This window comes from Chrysemys picta, chromosome 11 (genome assembly GCF_011386835.1).
Source record: "Chrysemys picta bellii isolate R12L10 chromosome 11, ASM1138683v2, whole genome shotgun sequence".
NCBI lineage: Eukaryota > Metazoa > Chordata > Testudines > Emydidae > Chrysemys > Chrysemys picta.
The window spans coordinates 32,421,954-32,449,948 of NC_088801.1; the positions used below are offsets into that span (position 1 = coordinate 32,421,954).

Genomic DNA, 27,995 nt, shown 5'->3' on the forward strand with positions numbered 1-27,995 from the left:
CCCGGAGTCCCCTCCCACACCTGCACCCGCAGCCGGAGTCTGCACCCCCCCCATACTCCAAACACCTGCCCCAGCCTGGAGCTCTCTCCTGTACCCTGAACCCCACATTTCTGGCCCTACCCCCAGCCCAGAGTCCATACCCCCCACACCTCAATCCCCTACCCCAGCCTGGAGCCCACTCCTGCACCACAAACCCATAATTCCTGCCCCCACCCCAGAGCCCGCACTCCCAGCCGGAGCCCTCACCCCCCCTCCTGCACCTCAACCTCCTGCTCCAGCCTGGTGAAAGTGAGAGAGGGTGGGAGAGAGTGAGCGACAGAGGGGGGTGGGGCCTCTGAGGAGGGGCGGGGCCTCAGGGAAGGGACAGGGAAGGGGTGTTCGGTTTTGTACCATTAGAAAGTTGGCAACCCTAGGTGTATCCAAAAATTTATTTGACTGCCTGGAAATGTGCTATCTAGTAACTGAGAAGAGGAGTGTGTTCTCTCATGTCCCACATGATTAGGATCTTTAAATGAAAGATAGGCAAAGACAAATAACACCATAAATAAATAAATAAATATTTTTAAATGAAAAGACATACCTTAGTAAAAATGACTGTTGAATATCTAGGGTAACTTTGTGAAAATCATTCAAAACTTGGTAATAGTGCTGTGTTAAATGTAATTACAGTATGTGGACTGGGCATGATTTTAAAAAATATTTGCACATAATATAAAATAGTATTTACTTCATCAAGCCTAGCATAACTATTATGGATTCTTGTTAATCTATTAACATTTTTTGTATCTATATGAATAAGATTTTACAGGTAATTTGTCATGTAATGTGATGGTATTTGCTATCATCATCATTTTCATAATGTTTAGTACTCCCATAGTGCTTTTGAAAAACTAACTAATTAATCCTCACATCACTTCTGTGTTGTAGAGAATGAAATGTTATACAAACTCTACAGATGAGGAAACTGAAACAGAGATAGAGTGAGTTGCCTCAAGGCCACAGAGGGAGTCAGAGCTGGATTTAGATCAGCAATGTCTCGTTCCTAGCCTTGTGCTCAGTCCACTAGTCCATACTGCCTGTATTGCAAGAACGGTCATATCTCATTTCACCATCACATGAAAGAAATATTTTAGGAGGTGCTTTTTTTTTATTAGGTAGAGAAAACTATTAACACAAGAAAATACAGTACTGTACATAACATCTCAGTTTGCTAATCTTCCAATATGTATGGCTTGATTCTCCCATCTGTACTTTTAGTTCACAATGTGCATATATTAAAAAGGTGATATTAACAACTCACCTTTCTGCTTTATGCTATGAATGATTGTCCTTCCCTGTTCATCTGTAGCCATTAGAAATGTAGTAACACATTCATTTTCCCCTTGTAAAGAGCAGGGAATAGATTTATCCTTTGAGAAATCTGTGGAAAAAGAAGCCACCCAGTAGGTCAAATGCAATTTAACATGTAATAAAAACAGAGACTATGGATTAATGTGTGTCATGGCCTCTTCAACATATAGTAAGTCAGGAAGAGAAGGAAATATCCTAAGAATGTCCACTATATTTAACAACTTTTTCTTCCACTCTAAACGGCTTTTTGTTTTTGTTTTAGATTTTCCACTTATGTTTCAGAAGAGTACGTCCAGGTGTTGTCAATCTGCACTGACCATCAAGTGCACCTATCAATCTGCTGTAGTGTGAATTTCAATGAATTGCAAATACTTCTAAGACACTTTCCACCAGTTGTCTAGGGAATATAATAGCCCTGATTCTAGTACAAAGTAAACAATATGTTCTCTTTGGCTTAGAGCTACTGGTAGTATGTCTAGATTACATTTCAGAAGTAGATAGTCACATATCAAACAGATACTGATACCTTTAAAAGGACTACCATTTATTCCTTCCACAATGCTGTTCCTAAAGAATATTGTGGCATGTATTGTAACAATAATAAAATATAAATTAATAACAGAAGTAGTTGTGGGATCATTGTAATGTGATTCAGCGGAAGGCAGATACAAAAGTAATCCATTATGACAATCTGCCCAGTTTTACTTGCCCCTTCACTTAATGTATTTGTGCAGAAAAACTTAATCCAGTATTTTTTTCAAACCTTTCCGAAGTAGGGAACCTTTCATGTTGGGTTCATTCAAGAGGTCGGGGGCGGGGGGGCAATGAATAGTTGTGGCAGACAGTAAAGAAGAAGCAAAATGATTGGAATCTGAGACTGTATATCCAATTCCAGAAGTGCCACAATTCCAATTCTAACATTATATAAAATCTTTATGTTAAGAAAATATCCTTCATTTTTAGCAATGCCTGCTAACACCTCTGTAGCTGAACATCTGTTGTTGCTTCTGTTATAAACTATGGTTTCAAGACATTTATACAATAACTCAGCTCTAAAAATTAGCTTTTCCTTTTAATGGATTTTTAAAGAAGCCTGTCGGTCTTTGTTATTTTTAGATAGATGTGAGAAAACTAGAAGTTTGTCAAATGGATTTTTAAAAATGAAATGTTATTGGCTTTTAAGGCTCTATTCACCACTCCTTCAGACAAAACACTATGGAAGTTTGGCTGAGTAAGAAGTGCCAAATAGCCCAACCTTAACCTTTCAAACATCCAAATCACAAAAAAGGAAACAAACAAAGAAATAATTTGGCTACAATAATGGAATTTTCAAGGAAGCTATTGTACATACACAATGTCAACTTTTATTTACTATGTATCACATGCTTTCATATAATTTGGCCTTTATTTATATCATACATAGGGGATGCAATGTGGCCATGTAGTCAAGTGATTATAAGGGAATCTCAGTTTTCATTAAAAAAAAAAGTAAGTTTCTAGTTGTCAGTACAGTAGAGAAAAGCTTGAAAAGTGTGACCCAAGTGCATTCAAAAGGCTCAAGAACCAGAAGGCAAATAAAAGGAACCCCAAATTTATTACTTTTTTAAAATGCCATGACTTAAACTAATCTCAGGATTTTTCAGGGCTTGATGCCAGATTTTTGACAACACTGCTTTAATTTCTTAAATTTAATTTACACTGAATATATTTATTCCTCCTCCAAGGTGTCCCACTGTTTTAGTATATGAGGTCATTAACACTAGGCATTATCTAGGTTTTTTAAAAATTCATACTCAAAATACAGCCCTCTATAGTGCACAGTGAGTTTTATTAACAAGACAACACAAAAAATATATTTAGAAGACATGTGTAATTTGCACTAATTATGGTATCTGTGGCCATGATTCACTACATTACTCCAATTTTATACCAGCATAATACCATTGATTTCAGCAGAGTTTGAAATCAATGGAGTTATACCAGTATAAAACTGCAACGACACAGTGGTGAACTGGGGCCTGAGAACACACAAAACTCAGTTAAACCTGAATGGGTTCCTGGACATGCTAGTGGATGCAAAAAGAATTTTAGATTGCAGCATTATTCAGGTCATCTGGAAAATTTCTTGTTTGTCTTTTAAAAAAGGTATCCCTACCACTCCCCATCTCAAAAAAGAAACAAGAATTTAAACAAAACAACAGTAAGGAGCTGATTTTAAAAACACATGTATCTGAAAAATAAGGATAAAAATTGTACACACCAGTTCAGGGGTGCTGGAACTAGGGATGCTGGGGGTGTGGTCTTACAGTTTTGTTCAATGGGTTTCAGCACCCCCATTATGAAAACTGTTCCAACTGCACCAGTTTGATTCCTTCTGAAGTGTTTCAGCTTTGTACTGGGTCAGATAGCATGCAAGGCTTATCCTAGGCAGCAGGACTGCAGGATTAGTGCCTGAGGTTTATGTTGCACTGAGATGGGAAGCTGACAGCTTTAAAGGGGTGCCTCCACTTAAATGTTCTTAATTATGCCAAAGTGGAACAAAATCACTTTTGTCAAATATATCTGCCGCTTATGCTCCTTTTAGTTCTTTCCTAATCATACTGTCCTGGGCTTTTAGAATTGCTTTATTGTGACTCATACAAACAGTAAGGGAACATGTATAGACCTGATAGGATGTGTGTGCAGAGCAGAGCTGGGGGAGGAGTATGGGAACACACTGAACCCTAGCTGTGCACGTGCCTCAGGGATGCAGCTCAAAGCAAGTGCCTGGCCCTCTCCCCAATCTGCAGCTCATTTCCCTGATCCTCTCCTCTGCTGGCTCTATAAGCTGGTTGAGTATGTTCCTCCTAACCCTGCTCCCTGGCTTGTAGCTCCATACCTAGCTACATGGAGGGACAGATGCCTCCTTGACCTTTCTTCAGTTTCCATCTCTGGCTCCTGTAGTTCATATAGATTTTTTCAGCTATCTCAGCATTTTTAGAAATTTTCAATTTTTAATACTTAACATTAATTTGACAATTTCTCTTCATCCATGAAAAACAGTAACATAAAGTAGCACCTAAAAAACTCAGAAACTTCAGCATCTCCACAGTTGTTGTGTTATATCGACACCCTATTGGAGTATAAGGACAAGAACATTCAAGTGAGCTTCCTGCACAGCACTTATAAATGTGATGTTAGCACTTAAAAAGTGGGAAGTGAAACTGACTTTGCACAGTGCACTGCCAAGTGCACAAAGTAGGCAATCTGAAGAAACAGAAAAAAACATGTATGTGTTTTTGTGTGTATTTTGGGTGTTTGTGTTTAACTGTTTCTCAATTGTAATCAGCTCAGGTTTTACGTGTAACAATTATTAGTAAAGGAATCTTTCAGACAAAAATCTATTTAGAAATTTTTAATATTCTATATAAAATATTTTTTAAAAATATTCAAATTTCACAATGAAGCACTCAAAAATCAGGAAACACCCAAGTTGAGGTTGCAACCTTGCCCAGAAGGAGGACTCCTAAAATGCAACAGAACAGGCTCCCTTTGTGACTCTTACAAAATGGGCAACCCTTCTTAACTTCTTTGCCGCTTACAAGGTCTATGGGAAAGGAGTGAAGGGATCCTCTAAACTTCTTGCCTCAATCCATATGCAGCTACGTTAGCCATGCATAGTGCAGTCTTCCTTAGCTGCACTCTTTGGACTTGACCAAACTCCTATTGAAGTCAATGGGAGCTTTTATACTGACTTTAATGGGATTTGGATCAGACTTTTCAGAGACTAACAAACACCCCTCGCACAGATACATACACACTATATACAATTTCAAATTTCAAAGGGTTTGAACTTGTTAAGTTAAAGCCAACGAGTATTATTATTTATCACAGTAGCACCTAGATGCCTCAGTCAGGATTGAGGCCCCATCGTGCTAACCACTGTACAAACATAGATTAAAAGATGGTCCCTGCCTCAAATATCTTACAGTCAAAATATAGGATGAAATGCAACAAATATGTATAGCTAACAATGAACAAGAAGCCGGGGGAGGAAGAACAAGGGTAACAGTGACAAATTTATGCAGTTACATAGGGCAAGTAATGCACAACTTGATTAATTCTCATTGCATTGCAGTTCAATGAGAGGGAGGGATAGCTCAGTGGTTTGAGCATTGCTAAACCCAGGGTTGTGAGTTCAATCCTTGAGGGGGCCATTTAGGGACCTGGGGTAAAAATCTGTTTTGGGATTGGTCCTGCTTTGAGCAGGGGGTTGGACTAGATGACCTCCTGAGGTCCCTTCCAAACCTGATATTCTATGATTCTGTTGTTTTTGGAACCTCTGATTATTATTTTCTTTTAAGTATTCATTTTCTCCAGACCACTTAAAGTCACTTCTCATTGAGGGCTATTTCCATGCCCAAATCAATCATTCCACCCATCACTCTCAACCATTTTGGATTAAGTGTAGAGCTGTTCAAATAAAGTTTGCAATAATTATTTTATTTGTGGAGTTAGAATGGAAACTATCATGCAGTTTTTACTACAGCAGTTGTTACTACTGTTATGAACAAAATCAAAGTCTACAGTTGCTGAAGATTATGGTCAGGGAAGGGTAGAATTTGAAAGAGGTTCAAGTGCAAAATTAGGACAAAGCAGTGTCAACCCAGATTCTCTCTCTCTAAACACACAAGGATATAGACAATGCAATGGGCTAGTCCCAGTTTTCAGTAGTATTGTGGATACCTTAAATAGAATGCTCTGTGTGTCCTTGGCTACAAAGATCTGCCATTCAATGATAGCTTTTTGAAAATTTGTACTAAGAATACCAAATGATACCAAAAACTGTATGGAAGGTACTCAGATACCAAATATCCATGCTACCCACAGTCTTCTAAATAACTATCCAAACAAACCTGTTCATTCAATTTATTATGTTTATGTATATGTTTCTGAGAATTTTTGCCATAAATATATACTACTTATTGTACTTTTACCATAAACTATAGGAACTTATTTGGATTTATAGATTAGTATCATCCAAAGAAATGCATCTATCATTTGAACAATGAATAATTGCTTTTATGAACTTATTTACAGTTTATAGAATTCCATATGTTCATGAATACATACCACATATATTAATCATTGTAACTTATTGTTAAGTTCTGGAATACAATGTTGCCACCACTGCCCCCAAAGATAAATTCTTACAAATTTTTGCACGTTGTATTTGATAGCTGTAATAGAAACCACAAAATACAACTGTGCTGAAGCTCATCTCAGAAAGGATGCAAATGTCACTGGATTGCTGCTATTTGTGATCCTGTGGATAAATTCCCAGCGGTTTAGTGCAAACAATCTCAAGATATGCATACAGCATTCTGCATTGTTGTCCTAATTATTGTATTTGCCTGATCTAGAGGTGAAGTCATATCTGTGATATGTTTACAGCATAGTGATTGTGCTGCCTTGCCTCAGAATTACAATATGTCAGGGTATTAGCTGGCACTGGAAGTAATTACAGATTGTCTGCATAACTATATGCAGGCCCCTCCCTTTTTTTCTTTTTAGAAAAAGCAACGATATTGCTTAGTGGTCTTGTTTAAAGTTTTATTTCTTTGTCTATCAGGGTAATATTTTATTCAATTTCTGTCCTGGAAGTTCTCATGAACTTCAAAGGGGTCACTGCATGTGCATCTGAGGGCAGAAATCACAATGAAACTTATGGGTTGGGTATAATTTTACACCCAGATGCTTTTGTCAGGATACTGCTTTCATTGGGAGTTTGTATTAGTGCACGTAAGACTAAAATTCAGCCATAGGTGGATTATAGTTTTCAAAGGTTGGTTAGAAAACTGTGTATAGTGGTGAGTTAATTAACCTGAAGGGATAAATAGTTCTGACTGCTATTAATAAGAATGTTTTTCAGTGCAGTACTGTATATGTAGATAGATAGTGATTGGGTCAAATAACTGGTATAATTTTTTAAGCCAATCCCATGGAAAAAAATGATGTATGTACTGCAGTAATTTTCAGATATTGTATATACTTTTATGTAAAACTAATGAAAAATAAAGCTATTAATAAGGCAGACAGCAAAAGGCAGTTAAATAAAAGATGTACAAACCTTCTGCACTGTTGACAATTGCATCAACTAATCTACATTTTTCATTGCATTCTGCCTCTGACTGGACATCAGAAGCCAAATGACATTCTATGCAGCTCCTGTGAAAAATAATTCAAAAGCTCATCAATCTCTGTCTGTTACAAAGCACAAATATAAAGGAGAATATATATGCTGTCTACTTTTTAAAAAGAAGCCAACAAAAGGTCTTGTGCTATAGATACAGTAGTTCTCAGAAATGTGATATGTATTGCCTCCAAAAAACCCTGAATAAAGGTACTGTAGTTAAGTACTCTTTTGCCCTCTTTCTCTCTGAGCTCTTGTTAGTTACCAGACAGAACTCCAGGCAACATTATTCATGTATGTCTGATAAAGAAATGTGGTTACTCATACATAGCATTCATTTTTAAAGATAAAGGTTCTGAATTAAGCCTACACTAAATACTTGTCAGAAGAATGTCTACCAAATGGACTAATATTTGATATTGACTTCAATGTCAGGAGGCTGAGAATCTAATATAAAACTCCCTAAGTTTAAAATCTCTTAAATATTGTGTTATATTTACCAAGTAACTAAAAACATACTCAGGTATCTTAACAGATGTCTCTCAAATATGATTCACTTGTCTCAGGAGCTACTAACACAGATGCTAATTAAGCTGATGCAAGTTATTGGCAAAATAACTTCAAAATATCTTATTTACTTTATTTACTTGTACAATTACTGGAATATTTAAAAACAAACTCAGGGTCTGATCCAACTTCCACTGAAGTCAATAGAAAGTCTCCCAGTGATTCAATGGGAGTTGGAGCTGGTCTAGAGTCTGCTAGTGGAATAAAGAAAATACATAAAGAAAATTCACGTAGGAAAATTGTTGCAAAGTATATTGGAAGAATTCTAGGTTTACAGCATTGACTGGATTCAGAGGCTGAGACTCTGAGAACAACAACTCTGTAGGACTGACTGTTTAAAAAGAAACTGGCCATCACAGTTGTTGCATTGAATTACATCCCTCTATGAGAATAATGCTGAGGGTACTGTGATTGTTTTCATGAGATGGGGGTGACCTTATCACTCACAAGTGAAGCAGTGAATAGAATACATGAGTGGGTAATGGGATAGTCCCTATCAAATGTAGATACATTCAGTGTTGTTGGTGTTTTTGTCATATTTGCCATGTTTCTCAAACTACTGCCCTCACTTTCTCAGCTGCCTAACCATGTCTCTCAGTCCCCTCTGACTTGGTCTCTTAACTTAGCCATGTCTTCCAATCTTCTCTCTCTTGGCTTTTCCAGCCATATGTTTCAGCTGTCATGGCAGTGACAAAAAAAGAGGAGAGATGGAAAAGGTCTGACAAATGGATGATGTGGAATATATTTTTAATATGCTAACTCAATGCCCACCAGATAACTAAATATCTCCTATTAGTCTGCTGAATTAGTCAGAGTATAAACAGATCAATAATATTTACTGCATAATGTACTTATACTCAAGGGCTATGTTTACTCAAAATATTATGCACTTAGCTTATCCATGTGAGTCTTGAGCAAACTGTATTGGCCTTCTGGGACCTGATCCACTAGTTGTAGAGAGCCATGGTAGTATAAGTTACACATCATGGAATGGGTTCCTTTCTCATTTACAATGTTATATTGAGAATAAGGCAATGGAATTCCAAAGGGGTAAAGACAGTGTGGGAGAAGAAGCGGGCCTCAGGTATAAATCAATATAAGTAGCAGAGTAGTGATACTTCAACGTAATTTGCACTGATTCAGCACTCCGTGAACGTGCAAATGTACTTCGCACCAATTTGGTATTCTATGGAAAGCAATTCAAGCACCTTGCCTAATTGGGCAGTTGTGCCTACTTATATCAAGTAGGCACTACTGCAGATAAATTCAAGGCTGAATTTATCTTCGGACGATTTGGCGATAGTGCAGGCATACGAATGTGTGTTTAGAGGATCTGCTTTTCTTACCCTCTTTTTACATGCTTTTACTGGTATACCCGCGCATGCAAGCTCCACTTCTTTTACATATCTCAATGAAGGTGAAATCAGTGCCTCTTTGCCACTTATGATCAGTCTCAGATCAGCTTATACCTGATGCATAACTTACACCACTGCTTTTATCTCCACTGAACTCACCCAGACACTCCTATGACAGCGGCATCTGCTTAATCCACGCTCCATTTAGCTGAATTTGGTATTTGAGTTGCTATATATGTGTAAATCTGGTGTAGCTTCTGAGAGCAGAACTTGGCCTTCTGAATCCGTAGACATAAATAATGTAACAGTCATGTTGCAAACTTTATTTTATGGTCCTTCCCTGTCTGTTTTTCTTTCTGTGACATTGGTTATGCTGCTGTGTTGTTGTTCTGTTCCATGAACAGATGTCAGTATTGCTCAGCTGAATTCATTGTAGGACTTTTCCCTGAAGTTCATTTTGAGATCCAGCGGATCAATGCTGAGAAATGTTTGGTTTCTGCATTAAGATTAGATCGCACAGAAGAAGCAGAGAGGCCCTTAGGTTCTAGGACCCACACCCAGGAAAAATGGGGTGGGAACCCCAGAGCTATTACTATACTACACACATCTGAATGAAGCAGAAAATACAAACATGGTAAAAACAATACCTTACCGTTTGGAACTACAAGGATCACCACATATAGGGCATCTTTCACATGTGCTACCAGAGGCCCCGGGATTTGTGCAAACACATGTTCCACAAATGCATTCACCTCTTCCACTGCACAGTATTCCATCCTCAGAAACACAGGAGTTAGTGTCAGTTGTGCAGTTACAATATTCACCAGTCCATCCGCTGTGGCATACACATTCACCACAGTCACAATCACCATTACCTAGAAAAGTAATGGTTATCTTGCCAGGTTAGTGTTTTCATTTAAAAGTGACAGAAGAAGTCATTATAAGCATTCTATTTCAGAATGCACATTTTCATTACTACCAGCACCTCTCATATTTAAAACCCCCCCACCCTTTTCAATATATAGTTAAACATAAAGGGCCTGATTCGCATCTCACTTAAACTAGTGCAACTGTATTCACTTTAATGGAGTCACTCCTGATATATATGAACAGGGCCGGCTCTGGCTTTTTTGCCGCCCCAGGCAAAAAAGCCTCCCGCCGCCCCCCCTCCCCCCAGCGCGGCAGGGGAGGGCACCAAGCCCGGCAGCAGGCCGCTCTCCCCGACCGGCCAGAGTGCTGGGGGGAGGGCGGCGAGCCTGCCACGGCTCCACTGGCTGCCGGAGCCCTGGGAGGAGGGCGGAGAGCCCGGCCGGGGCTCCGCTCTCCCCGGCGGCCAGAGCACCGAGAAGAGGGCGGCGAGCCCGCCGCGGCTCCGCTCTCCCCGGCGGCCAGAGCGCCGGGGGGAGGGCAGCGAGCTGGCCGCGGCTCCGCTCTCCCCGGCTGCCAGAGCGCCGGGAGTAGGGCGGAGAGCCCACCGCGGCTCCGCTCTCCCCGGCTGCCAGAGCGCCGGGGGGAGGGCAGCGAGCCCGCCGCGGCTCCGCTCTCCCCGGCGGCCAGAGTGCCGGGGGGAGGGCGGCAAGCCAGCCGCGGCTCCGCTGGCTGCCGGAGCCCCGGGAGGAGGGCGGAGAGTCCGGCTGGGGCTCCGCTCTCCCTGGCGGCCAGAGCGCCGGGGGGAGGGCAGCGAGCTGGCCAGGGCTCCGCTCTCCCCGGCGACCAGAGTGCCGGAAGGAGGGCGGAGAGCCCGCCGTGGCTCCACTCTCCCCGGCGGCCAGAGCGCCGGGAGGAGGGCGGCGAGCCCGCCACGGCTCCGCTCTCCCCGGCGGCCAGAGCGCCGGGGGGAGGGCAGCGAGCTGGCCGGGGCTCTGCTCTCCCCGGCGGCCACAGTGCCGGAGGGAGGGCGGAGAGTCCGCCGCGGCTCCGCTCTCCCCGGTGGCCAGAGCGCCGGGTGGAGGGCGGCGAGCCCGCCGCGGCTCCGCTCTCCCCTGTGGCAAGAGCACCAGGGGGAGGGTGGAGTGGCAGCCAGAGCGCCGGGTGGAGGGCAGAGTGCTGGCTGGGGCTCTGCTCTCCCCGGCGGCCAGAGTGCCGGGGGGAGGGCGGAGAGTCCGCCGCGGCTCCGCTCTCCCCGGTGGCCAGAGCGCCGGGAGGAGGGCGGAGAGCCCGCCGCGGCTCTGCTCTCCCCGGTGGCCAGAGCGCCGGGTGGAGGGCAGCGAGCCCGCCGCGGCTCCGCTCTCCCCTGTGGCCAGAGCACCAGGGGGAGGGTGGAGTGGCAGCCAGAGCGCCGGGTGGAGGGCGGAGTGCTGGCCGGGGCTCCGCTCTCCCCGGTGGCCGGAGCCGGAGCACCACGCCACCCCCCTCCAGGTGCCGCCCCAAGCACAAGCTTGATGGGCTGGTGCCTGGAGCCAGCCCTGTATATGTGTGGGAGATAAGACTCGATCCTCATGGGCCAAATTGTCTTTTCATTGACACTGGGATAACTCCAACCTACCTGATTCACTACTGTGCTACTCCAGAGAGATGCCAGTTTAACTCTATTCCCATTGTTTTTAATGGATTTGCTCTGGATTTACAACACTGTAGCAGACAGAATGCAGTCCAGAAGAAGAAAATAAATATAAAGGGTCTGATTCTTACTTCACTGACACTGGTATAAATCAAGAGCAATTACACTTATATCATTGGCATTACTGGTATAAAACCAGTGTGAGCTCTGAATCAGGCTCAAAGTGATTAAATACAGGAGGGCATACTTGGATAATTATAAAACAAAGAAATGGTACAGTTTTGGGGACAGATCTGGAAATGACAAAATGAGAGACACACACCCTGGAGTTGCGAATAGCCTGGTGGTTAAGGCACTCATCTGGGATGTGGAAGACACAGGAACTTGTCCTAACCACTGGGGTACAGTCCCTCATTCTCTCTGGTCCAATTAATATTTAATTATTTATTTGTAGAAAATGGAAGAGCTCCAACAGGAAAGATTGAGACACTGCTGCTATAGCATCGCAATTAGGGCACTCACCTAGCATGTAGGAGACCCACAAACTGGGACTCCCACATGCCAGGTGAGTGCCATAACCATGGGGCTATGGGGATATTCTGGGGTGGGAAGGGATCTCTCTCTCTCTCTCTCATTTTTTTGCAGAAATTTTTGAAAGGTTCTGGTTTCATGCCAACGTGGAATGAAAACAAATGTCAAAACCTTGAAATTAGTTCACATCTGGGAATACACCTATAATGAAGGTTACATGTACATAAAAGGTTATAATATAGATCTTAAAAATAGTTTAAGGGGGACATACCTCCACATTGCAATCCTTTAAATCTCACGCAAGAAAAATTGTCACATTCACAGTATGGCCCATAAATATTTCCATACATTGAGAAATGGCAAATACACTGCCCGCAGTAACAGTCGCCTCTCCCGCTACAGGAGCTCTGCTCTGGAGACCTTTTACAGGAATTTGTGCTCAGAGAGTTTTCATTACATTCACAATAAGGACCCATGTAGCCAGGGTTGCAGGCACACACACCGCACTCAAAAGAGCCCTTTCCTTCGCTGCATTTGGAACTGTTCATCTCAGCCTCCTTCTGACAGTTACAGCTGCATTCCAGCTGAATATCAATTTCCAGGGCATCACTCAGGCCCACAGGCTTTATTACAATCTGCCTCCACCTTTTCTCACAGGTAGGTAGGCTTACTGTCATGTTGAAAGAGACCTGGGAAAGAAAATATATTAACCATTCGTGGCTGCAGCATACAAAATGCAAAGAATACTCTGGACATATAATGCACAGCCAAGAACAAGAATTTATTAGGTATTGCCTAATAACTCTCAATTTGTTTGGAAGAGATTTATTAAATAAAGGAAGCAAGATTTCTGCCTTGGTGTTCTAAAAAAATCTCTCTCAGTTTTACGGGAATGAATGTTATTTGAGAATCTGTTATCTACTTACTGTCTCTCCCACTTTTATATGGGAACATTTCCTCTGGTGCGGAAAAATGGTACCATTGTTACAGATTGCCGTGAAAGAGAGATTGAGTCCTTCTGTGTCTCCTAACACCTCCAGCTCCACTTCAGATCGTAGCTCCTTAAAGAAAAGGAACACGATGGATGGAATGGTTGCTAATGCTCCACGTCTTTGTGACGTATATTGGAAAAACTCAACCTTATCGATGCAGTAAAGAATTCCGAATTTTGATACTTTATTTACATACTTCTTTCTTACAAGAAAAATGGAAAATGAATGAAGTATTGGCTTTTAGGCTAATGTCAACAGCCGTATCAGCAGAATATCTGATACCAGAGCGACCATATCCTGCACTTGTAGGGTAATGTACTTAATGCTCTAATAATAAGTCTTCTTTCATTTCTAAGTACTCTGCTCCCTTCTGTAGGTTTTAATTTAGCCATGGCCTTACTGAGGAATTTATATGATCACTTTGCTAACACTGTAGCTTTCCTTGTTTAGCATGTAACCTTAGAGTCTTTGCTCAGGCATGACACCCATTGACTTCAGTTTTGTCTGAGAATGGCCAGAGAAAAGACTCCAGGATTTGGCCCTATCTTTCCAGGACCAGAGCCAGCCCTAATCCTCTGGCTCTGGCTCACTCCATTGTGTAAATCTAAGGCTGGGTCTACACTACCCGCCTGAATCGGCGGGTAGAAATCGATCCCCAAATCGACGCTCTTACTCCACCAGCGGAGGTGGGAGTAAGCGCCGTCGACGGGAAGCCGCAGAGGTCGATTTTGCCACCGTCCCTACAGCGGGGTAAGTCGGCTGCGATACGTCGAATTCAGCTACGCTATTCGCGTAGCTGAATTTGCGTATCTTAAATTGACCCCCCCCCCCCCCCGTAGTGTAGATGTAGCCTAAGTCTCTTCTTCTTCCTGTTTTCTTCTGTTCCCCAGATGGAAACTCTTTCAGTTTATGAGCTTTCACTTGGATTTCAAAACGGGTTCAGTAATGCCAGAAATCATGCTATTATTGCTTCAGGAAGAGAGACTCTTCATGTTGCTGCCTGCGCTCCCTCACACTCTGCTTTCTGGGTTTCATTCTTAAATGTTTTAGTATTACACTTTTGACAATATACTGAGACTTGATCTAAAGCTCACTGAAGACTGCGGCAAGATGGACTCCTATGGACTTTAATGGGCTTTCTAATTCAATCAATAGTGTGCATCAGGCTAAACCTCAGATACATAATCCGTTTGATGGGAAATTTTCATAAGTGCTTAAGGGATTTAGGAGCACAAGTCCCACTGACTTCCAATGGGATTTGTGTTCCTAAGTACTTTAGATGCTTTTGAAAATGTCCACTTTTTCTTAATTTCCCTGGAGACTCTCAGGTGAGTCATCCTAATGAATGGGACCACTCACTTGAGTAAAGGTTTGCAGGACTAGGTGCAATGGGCATTAGCTGAAACTTCAAGTGGAATATGTATAAACTTGCATAACTGTCTCATTTGTATAAGCTTTGGATTCTCTACATCTGTTTATCTACCTCATTTTAATTGTGTCTTTCCATCTGAAAAACCTCACTGAAGTATTATTTTAATAAGATAAATGATAGCAGCCCATTTGTTAAGCAAGATTTTTAATATATTCATTTAGCTCCAAATCCACTCTATAGTACACAGCTTGAGCAACAAGGCTGTGCAGTGAGGATCAAGTTGGGGAGCTGGATGGGATGCAATCTCTCCCTCCTCGCTGCTACTCCAGCCACAGGCTGAAGTAGCCTCTGTGCTGCCTGCATCTCCCTCTGAAGCAGGAAGATGGGCACCTCCTCTGGCTCTGCTGTTCTCTGTTTGGAAGTACAAAGGAACCTCCTTAGAGAGCTCTAATTCCGCTGGCAGGGTCTGTGCAATCCGTGTGTGGCATCCCCAAATCCTGCCTACTCTCCAGGCAGTGGAACTATACAGTTTCTGCTGCCACCAAGGTCTTGTATGCCCATATAGGGTGGGACAGAGATTTACCCCTTAGTGAAAGTGACATTATTGCCAACTCCAAGCATTCAAAAATTATGAGTCCAGCCCCAGAAAATCATGAGATTTGCTTAAAAATCATGAGATTCAAAATAATAAATATTGTGTTCTTTTGATTTGCCATCTGGTGTGGGGATGTTTAGGGTCACATGGTCAAGCTTTTCTCTGCAGTCATGAAGGCAAGAAAATTCCTTAAAAAAAATAAAAACAAACAAACAAACCCCCCCCCCAAAAAAAACAAAAGCAGAGATTCTCGCACAATAACTGATTCCAGCAGCTGGGGGTCTAACAAAAGCATCAACTACCATGAGAATGATGCTAAAATAAGGAGACTTTATAAGATGTACCACACAATAGTCTGGTTTTCAACTCCTCACTCCATCAACTGGATTGGAGGTCCAGGGCTGGAATTGAGGTGCAGCACTGCAAAACTATTTAAAAGTGAAATTGTAATTGTAAGTACAAATTAAACGCAGCTGTGCATAATCCCATCATCCTTTTAGTCAGATGGATGGGATAGATCTTTATCACCACGTCTCCATTTTCTATTTGTGAAATGTTTTTTTAAATTAAAAATATGTATCATCTTCAGCCGAAAATGAATGAAAATCCAGGGTCAAACTCCATCCTGTTTTCACCTCCATGACTTCAAGGGAAGACTCAAATCTAGTGGGTTATATGGGCATAACTGGGAGCAGAATCTGGCTCCCAAGTACAGTGAGCATTAAAACATTCCTGCAGAAGCACTTTTAACTCAAAGATTTCCTGAATGAAACAGGCATCAGCGGTGTTACAAACTTGAGCCTTTGCCAGCAGCTCCCTCTGATCTGTTTAAAATATTATTCCTTCAATCTTTATTACCCTGTAAGCCAAAAGGGACCTGGCTGCTGGAGAGAACGGAATTCTTTGTATTTTTAAGAATGCTGGAATAACTTGGGAATCAACAGGCTTGATTTCAGATATAATGCAACTTGAATGAGTGCTTTGAAGATACAAAGCTAATACAGAATTTACCCTTTGTCAAAGCAGGTCGCGACATGCTTACTGGAGACTATGAATCACACTGGGGGCGGGGGGTGGAGCGGGGGAGGGGGACGCGGGGAAAGATGAGAACATTTTACAACAAATATTTTGACAGCTCATAGTTTCTTTTTGCTTACTCCCACTGAAGATTTTAGAGGCCAATACATCTGTGAGTGATATTAATAATAACTTGAGTTTCTATAGTGTATGTCATATAAAGAACATAAAGCATTTTAGAAACATTCACAGATTTAACCTAACACCATCTTTCTGAGGTAGGTAATTATTATTATTCCTAGTTTACAGATGGGGAAACTGAGGCAGAGAGGGACAATGCAAGGTGACACAGGAGTGTGGCATAGCTGGAACTAGAACCTAGAATTTCTAAGTCCCAATCATGTGATTTTTAACAAGTCCACCTTTATTCCCACCACAATTTCAGCTTTTCTACATTCCCACCAAATATAAGGAAATGGTGTTTCATTCATTTTTATTTAAAATATTCTGCAAAATAAATCTTCAAAGAACTCAAGGAGGTGGGAAAGAGGATTTTCTTAGTGTTTGTGTTAACTTGCTTTTTGTGCTTAAAAGAGTTTCAAACATGAACTAATGGAATAATTAACCTTTAGCATTAATACAATGGGCACGAATAAATTCTGAAAGTCTCTCAGCCAGGGGGCCTTGATTCATATGTGGCAACATAGGTATCTACATGAGGCTCTAATTGGCACTCCCCTCTCACTCTCTACCCTGATCAGAGGAACCCTGTACTTTTCAAACTAGCCAAACTATTTGTGGAGTGCTGAGCAATGTGTGGGAGCAGCCAGGATCCATTTTCCAGCTTCACCTCTCTTGCAGATAGTAAGTAAAAGTGGCTTTTCATCCATTAAAGGTGGAGTAACAGTAGCTATGTCCTAAAATTCCATCCTCAATTAACCCTAACAGAAGGCATTTACCCGTAGTCCTATGTTAAACTCCAGAGGGGGAATCCTGGCTCCACTGGAAGTTTTACTATTGAGCTCAATGGGGCCAGGATTTCACCCCAGGTCTATTACAATAGTAGTCCCTTGATTGATTGATTTTAAAGTGCACTGTCATATTTATTTTTTAACTTTATAGAAAATCTGTTGGTGTTTATTAGAAACCCATAGTAGAAAAAGCTATTACAATCAATTATAAAAGATTTCACAATTCATGTTATTTTTTTCTTTGTCCTGTAAATCAAAATAATTTGGTTGAACATATTAGAGATATGATATAAATAAAGGATGTGAGAATAAAAAAGTGGGAAATGATAATTACAAAGAGGGTTTTTTAAAAATGTAGTAATTGCTAGAGTACATGCTTGTAATAAAGAAAAGTGAAGTAAAGAAAAAAAAAACCCAGGGACTAGCACCCTCAATATATTACTGTAAATGTACCCAGAGAGATTCCCCTGACTTCCAAGAGCAAGGCAGCCAGGATCTATTTTATAAACAAAGCTCTGAAAGGCAGCACCAGGTTTATGTCCCTATTTGTATTTCCCCACATAATCTTAAACACATTCAAATCTTTTTTTCCTGCCTATATTCTATCCTTTAAAAATATTAGAACAACCTCACAGCGGCACCACCACCTAGCTAAAGCAGAGAATAGCATTCTTAGTGCATTGCTTTCCAATATTACTGCAAAACAGTGTGATGTATATGCTCAAACAACATTTGAACTTGCATGTTCTTTTTTTCAGGACCGATGGAAAGTTTCTATAATGCTGGGCATCTGTGCACAACTGATGCACTTATTGTAAACAATGCAGAAACAAAACCAAAGGCATTTGTTTTCACCAAATCACAATTTAATATCTGAGAATAGCAGACATGCAGAGAAGTATGTTATAAACATACCTTATATGCACCAATGATCAATTGGAGAATATTTCCAGAATCTTTCTGAAGTTGTCCAACAGTAGCTCCAGGAATAAGTTTGGCATAATTCTGGAAAGAGCAAGTATAAAATATAGACTTAAGCTGTTAATAATAATTTGAAAGCATAAATTGGTAATAGGTGGTATCGTCCATCTTACTGGCAACATACCCCACCCCCCAAGCCCATAACTACCAATCTAAAGAATTATGAGTAGGATTTTCCAAAGCACCTAAGTGACTTCAGAGCGAGCACAAGTCCTTTTGAAAGTCAATGGAGGAGCACAAGTCACTTAGGAGTTTTTGAAAATCTCACCTATAGTGTTCTCCAATTAAAGTGAAAATATACTCTCAACACTTCTATTTGTTTTTAATAAAAATAATCAGAGCCTGATTCTGCTATTCTTACTACTATTGTAATGTTGTTCCCAGGGGCCCTATATGCATTTGTTTAAGAAACTACTTTTCTGAGGCAGGAACATGTTAACTAGCATATAGTGTACTGTGCACAAGGGCTCAGCGATGAAGGGGCCATAAGGCCTCAATAAGCATGAGACTGGTGAGCCTGAAACATAGGCTCTGAACTATTTGCTGCTGTTTTATGACTGGAATAGAAATACCACATGTTAATCATTGGTTAGTTATAATTCAGGAAGGATTGCCTGACTATTGCCATTGGGGCGGCTCTATGTTTTTTGCAGCCCCAAGCACAGTAGTCAGGCGGCCTTCGGCGGCATGCCTGCGGGCGGTCTGCGGTCACGTGGCTTCGGTGGCGTTTCTGCGAGTGATCTGCCGGTCCTGCGGCTTCGGCGTACCTGCCGCCGAATTGCCCCCGAAACTGCGGGACCGACGGACCTCCCGCAGGCAGCCTGCCAAAGGCTGCCTGACTGCTGCCCTCACAGTGACCAACAGGCTGCCCCCCATGGCTTGCCGCCCCATGCATGCGCTTGCTGCGCTGGTGCCTGGAGCCACCCTGATTGCCATGATTATATGCTAGTTTTGTGTTAACAAAACTGTGGTCATTTAATGTCCAGTCTCACCTTTGTGCTGTCATTGTAGCATGACACTCAGCAGCTAGTTGTTAGAACTAGTAGCTAATATTAATCTCATCTGGTGGTTACTACAGTGCATTTAGGGCTTGAACCAATGCCTTTTGAAGTCAATGGGACTCCTTAGAGATAATGAGATGGGCAGTTAAAAGAGAAAATTGGTAACTTGATAAACTCTGCTGAAGAAAGCTGCTGTTATAATGCTGATTTTTTAAACATTAAAAACATTTTAAAAAAATCAATGAAGATGGACAATTTGATTCCCTTAAATCCCTCTTATACTTTGCACTTCCATCAGTATTATGCTTACTTTAAATATTATGTATGAAATACCTACCATTCATTACATTACTAAAGTGCTATTTTAAATCAGCAGGATTAAACACATTTTATGTTACAACAGGCGATTTGGCATGCCCGACTCCTGTGAATTATAGCACTCCGTCTTTGAAAGATCGTTCTTAGCATTTTGTAAACATGGCCGTTTTGCAGGCTGATTATAAATGAGAGTTGGAGAGTTTGGAATCTAAAATATCATTGCCTTTTATCTGGGGCATGCAAAACAAACAGCAGGAACATAGTGGGCTTAGGGCCATATTCTACCTTTCCTCTTTGCACAAGAATGCCATGGATGACAATGTGAATTCCATGGAAGGCACAGGTGCAGACTATGGATTGATTTTAAGAAAGTTTCCATCTTTGAGCATATGTTTTAATGTTTTTCCATATAAAGTTTCTGAGCCGATTTACCAGTGTGGTGTGATTGCTTTGGATCGCATGGTTAATATTGTTAACCAGTTACGGCAGGTTGTCTTTTTAGTGCTAGTGTGACACAAATAGACCTTCTATCTTTTTAGCATGCGTTTACTAAATAGTTGATTTATTTTATTTACAGATATATTTGCAAAATTCTGCTCTCCATTCTTAGTGGAGTTAATTTGAAATTGCTCCACTGAGGTCAGTGGAGTTGCAGATGATCTGCACCAGTGTAAATGAGAACAGAACTTGTGACATGATCAGGGTGGAAGAGTATTATGCCAAATTTAGAAGAACCACGTGACATTTTTTGAACAGATCTTAAGCCTAGAGAGCTTCTAGTGCCATTTGGCTATGTTGAAATGAGAGTATTGAGCAGCTCATGTTTAAACTATATTCTCTTTGTCTAGAAGCAAAAGAAGAATTGCTTCAAAAGAAGAATATTTTTGTTTGCATGGCACAGGATTCCATTTAGTTAGAAATACATTTTTGTTGTTTTTTCCTCAGCTTTAATTAGAATGATTTTTAACATAATTTTCCTTGAAAATAAATTTCAGTTAAGGAAAAACTGTTTTGCAAATCTCCAAAAAAATTCCAAGAAACCCAAAGCTTTAGACAAAATTAGCAGTTTCATTAAAACCTAAAACACCAGTGGATTCCCCTTCCCTAAATGTGGTACACATAGTCTGTCAAACTCTCACTGTCATCACAATACTCATAAAAATAATTTTCAAATCAATAGCTTTTAAAAAGAAATTATTTTCTTACTCTATTATAAACAGCTTTCAGCTAAGAATAATGATATATTATTTGGTCAGCCATATGTGAATATATTCCAGAGGAAGGTCTTTTTTGTTTGTTTTCCTGACCTTTTCTTTTTTATAAACTATTTTAAGCCGACATGCCTCATTTGTAAACAACTTCCTTCCCCCTCACGTGCCCATGCCCCTCGGTTTTTAGCTTTGGAGTAATCTTGGCAAATGTTTAATTTAAAACCACTAGTTCAATGCTACTTTAAAAGCAACTGTGGTCATGTAATACTTTGCTGTTTTAGTTTTGATTCTCCCATGCAACATGACAACTGCTATTTTAAAATTAGGGGAACAGTTTGGTGTTTAGTGACATAAAATACATGTATTTGTTGTCTGGGTATACCGCAAGAAGGACAGGAGACTTGTTATGGGTTTTAATCAGGCCGCAACTTTATTATATAGATGTCTGGGACTACCCGGCAGATAAAGTGTACAGTGCAGGCAAATCCACGCTTATTTAAATCAATTCTCTGGGGCTTTCACCAGCCCCCCCCCTTTGTTTAATCCATACTTATTCAACTCAGTTTTCTAGGGCTTTCACCAGCCCCCCTTTGTTTCCATCCAGGTCCCCCAGCCGACCCATGGCTTGGACCTTACCATCCACCAGCCTCATGAGAGGGTTTAGGAGGGCTATGAGAACGGAGGGGGTTGGCTCCCTGCCGTGCCAATCATAGGAGTCCCCGAACCCCCTCCCCATTCTGTCCCTTTATCCAGGATCTCCTTTTAAGTCCTTTACCAGGCCATTTATCTGATCACTGACTGCCCTCCCTATGGAGTACCTGCACTGAACATCCACCCAATATTACAAAATAAGTTGCGACTTATGGCCTACCACCTTTTCTATTGACCAGAAAAGGTCCATCCTCACACCTGCTGTGAGGAAGGCAAAAAAACCACACTCCACCGAAGCCAATTCTGGTGGTGCGGGAAAAATTCCTTCCCAGCCCTGCTTTAAAAGGGGCGACTAGCGTAATGCCCACAGCAAGTCCTAACCCAGCCTGCCAGTCGCTTCCACAAGGGGAGGGAGGGTGGGTGTTGGCTTCCTTGCTGCTTGGACATAGAGACTTGCCCCACCCAGGTTTCGTACCTTTATGCACATTCCTGGAGGGGGAGGGAGGTGAGTCACCGCTGCAAAGCACCTTTTGCAGCAGTTTCTGACCTTCCTCCCTTCCCCCTCCCACCCCAACCAACCACAAAGCAGAGCTGCCTTCTTTGGGTAAGCCCAGACAACTTTTGCCCCACCTTTAATAACAATATACACACCTATGTGGGAGGTAGGTCTGAGCCTACATTGGATCTGAAGGGGATTAGGAATATTAAATGAATACATAATTGACATATGCCAGGCTAAACTAAAGGGGGATTATAAATAGCTAGAAATATAATGGTACATTTGATTATTTGACTACTACATTTATTTTAGACTAATGCCATCTATCCAAACTATTTAAGGAGCTTCTGGATAAATTCTAGTATAGTGTTTGCCCTCCTTAGAAACTAAATTATCATCTGTCAAGATCAATTTTATTTTTTGGTCCAATAAAATACAGTTTCAAGTTTCTGGGCCTGATCCTGCAAACTTAATGTCATTTAGGGAAAGCTCGATTAGGCTCAATTATAGTGGTTTCAACTGAAGTTTTGCCTGAGGAAGGCACCGTCTGTAAAGGTGCCACCAAAATGTTTGACTAAAGACATGAACCTTTGAGCATAGGGGTCCTTCACATACTAAAACTAGGTTACCAACCAAAGTCAAAAGTGCCCTGTTTCTTGGCAGCACTGATTGGCTGATACTATTTCCAGATGTGCCGAAAACTGATCTTTCACAGGCGGAGTTAAGGTTTGTCATTACATAAAGTGGCCGAGAACAGTGCACACAGGTAGCTTTGGTGTTATGGATGAGTACATCTGCATATACTGAGTGATGATTTGGGTTCAGCTGCATTTGCTATTATATCTTATTAAATAATGAGCTCTTTGTTCAATGAGAAACCCTTAGCTCTGACTGTATAAGCACAATAGGCTTCCATTCCATTCCAAGCCTACTCTTGTTTCTGGAACCAAAGTCATCCATTTTCCTCAAAATAGTTTAGATTCCTTCTTTAGTTTCCTCCCGACACACCCACTCCTTCCATATAACAATGGAATGCATACGTTTCCCAACACATACATGATCTCATGAAAAAAATCATGGTTAGTTTTTTGACTCTTGGATTTCAGTTCATCCTTTGTCAACAATAGATAATACATCACTTGTGCAAAAACTAAGAGGTTATGCATTTTAAAGTCTCGTTGACTTCAATGGGACTTAAGCACTTGCTTAAAGTTAAGAATATGCTTAAGGGCTTTCCAGAATTGGAGCCAAAATGCATGCTTGCAGCTTGATCCTGCTCCCTGTGAAGTCAATGATAAAATTCCAGTGGACTTCAGTGGACCAGGATCAAGTCCTTAAGCAAGTCGCTGTCCTCCCTTGTCTCCTAGCACTCTGTCCTCTTCTTATTCCCCTAGTACCCTTCTAATTGCTCCTTCATCATATCCTTTGGAGGATCTTCCTTATTCCCCCTCTTTCCCCACCCTCCCACACCAGGTTTCTGTGGGGATTTCACAGGACTCTGTCCTTGGTCCACTTATCTTCTCCTTCTATACCTCATCTCTGGGTAATCCCACCTGCAAACGCAAGTTCAACTACCATCTCTATGCTGAGGACTCACAGATCTTTCTTTCTCTCTCTCCACTCCAGACTTGTCTCCTTCTGTCCAAACAAATCTTGGCTTGTCTCTCTGACAACCCCCTCCTGGATGTCTAGCCATCAGCTCAAGTTCAACATGGCTAAAACAGGGCTTTAAATGTTCACCTCAGTCCTTCTTGCTTGCATCCTTTCTTGGTCACTCTGGGTGACACTGCCATCCTGTCTGTCCTGGGTGTCATCTTTGATTCGGACGTCTCTCTAGGTCCTCACGTCCCAGCTATCTAAATCTTGCTATATTCTTTCACTATAATACCTGTAAGGGTGTGTGTCTATGCTGCAATCACAGGGTGTGACTGCAGCTCACGTAGACACACCTATGCTAGCTTTAATCTAGCTAGCTTGGGTATTGGAGCGAGACTGCAGCAGCATGGGTTTCAGTGCAGACTTCTCAAGTCTGTCCGGAACCCTGACCCTGAGTGGCCAGCCCACACAGACACCTGCGTGGGACAGCTAGGTTAAAGCTAATTCAGGTATGCTGCCTGCTGAACTAGCCTCTGACTACACCCAGGGTTAAGGGGGAAAGTGGAAGCTAGATTTGCTCCCATTGCTTTAGTGCACTAACCCCCTAAGGACTGCTCTGGTGCACCTGAGGAGTAAGCCTTAGGTTGTGGTTGCAGAAAAAGATATTTAAAGCAAAAAAAAAAAAATTAAAACCAAAATACACGTTTTTAAGGTGAGTCCAATCTCCATGCTCCGGGGAAATAGTGCACTCTGAGTTCAACAGATAAGGAACTAGTAGACGTCACTCAAGTATAATCACACTGCAACATATAGTTACATAATCAAAGGGTATAACTTGCTAAATATTTATGGCATCCACAGAACAGGTATTAAAATTCTATCACCTAAGGTTTGCTGGCTGGGGGCCTGATCCTATGGCCAATACAATCTTTCCACTGACATTAATGGGTGCTGGATTAAGTTCTACACCTAAATTTGGAGCTATGCAGCTCCTCTTAATCTACTGTCTTATTGCACCGAAAAGATCCATCCCTCACTGACTGCATGAAGGTTTCGTTTGGAAATTTCCAGTGGTCACAGTCTGCGCTAGCCAACACCGTTCTGATCAAAGGTTTTATGTTTCAGTATCTCTGTGTCAGTTTTATACCAGTATCAAAGTTATCAAGTGGCATGCTTTGTTCACTGGGAACTCTATACTAAGATTTACAACAAACAAAAAACGTGAGCCATTGTTAATCCATCTATTATTTTTTGTTCTCTACTTTCTTTGTCAGAAAAATAAAGTGGCACCATTTTCTGTCTTGTATAGAATATAGCAATTATTTTAAACATATTCTATCTACTGCTTTCATCTTTTGCATGTGGCACTCTGTCACTTAACTGAGTATCTGCTGTTATTGTTCCTTGCGCACAGCCTCACTAACCTGCGGGTTAGATGGATAGTTAGTCAAAGCAAATACAAAATAATAATAATAATAAAAAAAAATCAGACTTTTAAGGCTGTCTTTCACAAACATCAAAGAGCATATCTAAAACTATGGGACAGTATTGTTACATTCCCCACCTGTGTCAGTCAAACGCAGAATATTAACCTAGAAGTCTGATTCGCTCATGCTTATGATTATAAAGAAAACGTAATATGACAATATAAATCAAGATTATAAGACTGCAAACACTGAATTCTGATCTAGGATTTATTTTTAGACACTGCAGATTTCTTCACAACAGCCAGACTGGGCAAAAATATACATAATAAAGTAAGATGGATACTGGCAGTTCTCTTAATGGGGGCATTGTGCCTACCCACTGCACAACTCAGAGTGAAAGAGAAGAGAGGGAAAGGCCCCTTATGTGTTGGAAGAGCTCCCTGTAAAAATCCCCAAAGATATTACAACTTCCAACTCTCTCCTTAACCCACCTGCGCTGTGACTTCTCTTCTACCCCAGTTCAGGGAGCATTGGCTGGAGGACATAGGGAAAAAGGCCAACAATAGCATGGCAGGGAAGCTGAAACCAGGGACTGCATGGATGGTTAGGTCTTCATGTGTAATCTGGGATAGGTGAGACTACAGCCGATCTTTTCTATAGATCCTCCAGATCCAGTGTTATAAGGCCATGGGTATAAGTTTCAAGAGTGTTTTCAATGGAACATAGGCCCCTTAGCCATGCTGTCCCCTCTACAGCATGGGTGGTGGGTATAATAGGCCAGGGGAGGCTCAGCTTCCCCTAGCGTAGCCGCTGCTGCTGGACCCCGGTTGCAGGTTTGATGGGGGAAATTTTTGCTTTTTATTATGCCCCATGCAGGTTCCGGGGCAGCTGAGGAGGCGGTATGTGCTACTCAGCTTCCTGGGTTCATCAGTAATCTCCCTGGAGTCCAGAGAGATTACTAATGAACCCAGGAAGTTGAGTAAGACATACTGCCTCCTCAGTCACCCCGGAACCTGCATGCTGCATATCAAAAGCTCAGGTTCCTCTTCCAGAAGAGAAAAGAACTTTTGAATTTTCCCGGGGAGCGGAATAGGGTCTGCAGTGGCTCTGGCTGACCTGGGGCTCCTCTGGGCAGGTTGGGGGGGGGGGGGTTGAAGGGCTCAGGGCTCTGGCTGGCCCAGGGCTCCTCTGGCATGAGAGGGAGGTGTAGGGGGCCTCGGGACTCCAGAAGGGGGGGCAGGCGGGAGAAGGGGTGAGCTGGGGGCTAGCCTCCCTGAAGTGGGGCTCCATCTGCCGCCCATGCTCCACAATGACACAGACACCTCATAATGGAGGGGAAGGGGCTTATCAAGCACAGAATTGTCAGATTACTTTTCTGTGGTTTTACTGCAGACAGGAAACAGGCTTTTTTTCTCTCCCATCTTCTACTTATTTTTACTCATCATTTTAAACAGGAACTTTAAGTGCTGTGGGCCCACTCTGCTGGTACTGGTCACTGGGAAATTCCCCAGCTACAGGAGTATATTCAGTCTAGGGGACAAACTGGGGGTACCTGGGGAAAATGTGCATGCCGACACAAGTTATGGCTGCTTTAGTTTCGCTGAGGGATGGAACCACCTCTGGCCAAACCCTGAATAGATGCACAACAGTGGCGCAAAGTATCTTTTCCCCTCCTTGCCCCAGTCCCATTTGCAATAAAATGTCTAATCTCCTCTCCACTCTCTCTGCTCCCATTGCCATGCAATGACTTTTTAAACAAAAGAGTCTTCATGTAACTGAGACTTGTATTCTTCACTTCAAACAATGCTAAGTATCTTTTCTCCCTTCAGTGCATACAGGCAGTTAGATGTCGGGGGGGGGGGGGGGAGAAGTTCTCCCTTCTATTTTGCCATTTTGTACTTTATATTTTCTGCTATCTTCCAACTTATCTCACTGAAAAGAAGTTTCAAACTGAAGAGCAGGAAGAAAACTCTCAGATCAGGTGAAAACACATTATCTGAGAGATGAATAAAAGTTCATGATGACATTTTGTTTCAAGGGGTATCCCTGTCTCACAGGAGAAAGAACAGGCTCAAGTATTAGTACCCAGCATCTTAAGATATAACTGTCTAACGCTAGTGATTATGCTGAACAGTTTAGATAAGCTTCAGGGTTGAACATCCTTATCTACTATGACTTAAAAAGTAGGTATTCACAGTGTGATTCAACATAAAACCCAATTTACAATTACATAAAGAACCATAAAAGCAGTACATGACAAGGTGCTTTCAAAGTAACTGAGTTTTTAGATGTTCTAAATCAGGTATCTAATTTTCTAGCTATATGTTTAATTAAATATGCACCTTGCAGTGTTGAATCCTCAATGCTAGTCTTCTCAAGCGGTACTGTATAAATAGGGCCCTTCACTTTCAATTTTTATTTTTATTTTATTTAATTTTTCTTGGGAATTTATCAGACAACAACCAACCAACCAACCAACAACAAAATCACATAAAAATCAGTGCAAACATCTATTAATAATTTTTCTGGGTAAATATCAGTATAAAAAAACAGTATATCTTTAATCCCCAGATAAAACTTTTCACTTGAATAAAAAGTTTACTGTTGTAGACTTAGAACTATTAGACTATGAATATTTACATTTAATAATTGGGCCACACCATTTGCAGTGCATACATTCAACATCATCCTTTTCTCCTATTTTTGTTTTTTTAAAACTTTTGAATAGTTCCTTGTGTTCTGAAACATATTCTGATACAGATTTTAATTTTCTTCCTATTTTAGTGTGTTAAATCTTTAAAGCATTATCTGCTAACAGCTTGAAATGTGGTGGCATGAGATTCATCAGTGTGTTCAGATGCACACACAATTCCGAGCTTGCATGCGGGC

At 41.6% G+C, this 27,995-nt stretch overlaps 1 protein-coding gene across 5 annotated transcripts in view; it reads right to left on the bottom strand.

Annotated features, from left to right (window-relative positions):
• The window catches only part of ITGB6 (integrin subunit beta 6), a 66,577-nt gene that overhangs the window by 11,444 nt on the left and 27,138 nt on the right, over nucleotides 1–27,995 (bottom strand). For 4 of the 5 annotated variants that reach the window (XM_005309421.4, XM_024114793.3, XM_065560704.1 and 1 more), the window contains 6 exons: nucleotides 18,338–18,427; nucleotides 13,402–13,536; nucleotides 12,747–13,164; nucleotides 10,097–10,319; nucleotides 7,460–7,557; nucleotides 1,301–1,420 (listed from right to left, as the gene is read on the bottom strand). In XM_005309421.4, coding sequence (XP_005309478.1) covers nucleotides 1,301–1,420; nucleotides 7,460–7,557; nucleotides 10,097–10,319; nucleotides 12,747–13,164; nucleotides 13,402–13,536; nucleotides 18,338–18,427 — 1,084 coding nt within the window. The remainder of the gene's footprint in view (nucleotides 1–1,300; nucleotides 1,421–7,459; nucleotides 7,558–10,096; nucleotides 10,320–12,746; nucleotides 13,165–13,401; nucleotides 13,537–18,337; nucleotides 18,428–27,995) is intronic. The other variant, XM_065560705.1, reaches the window with a different exon arrangement.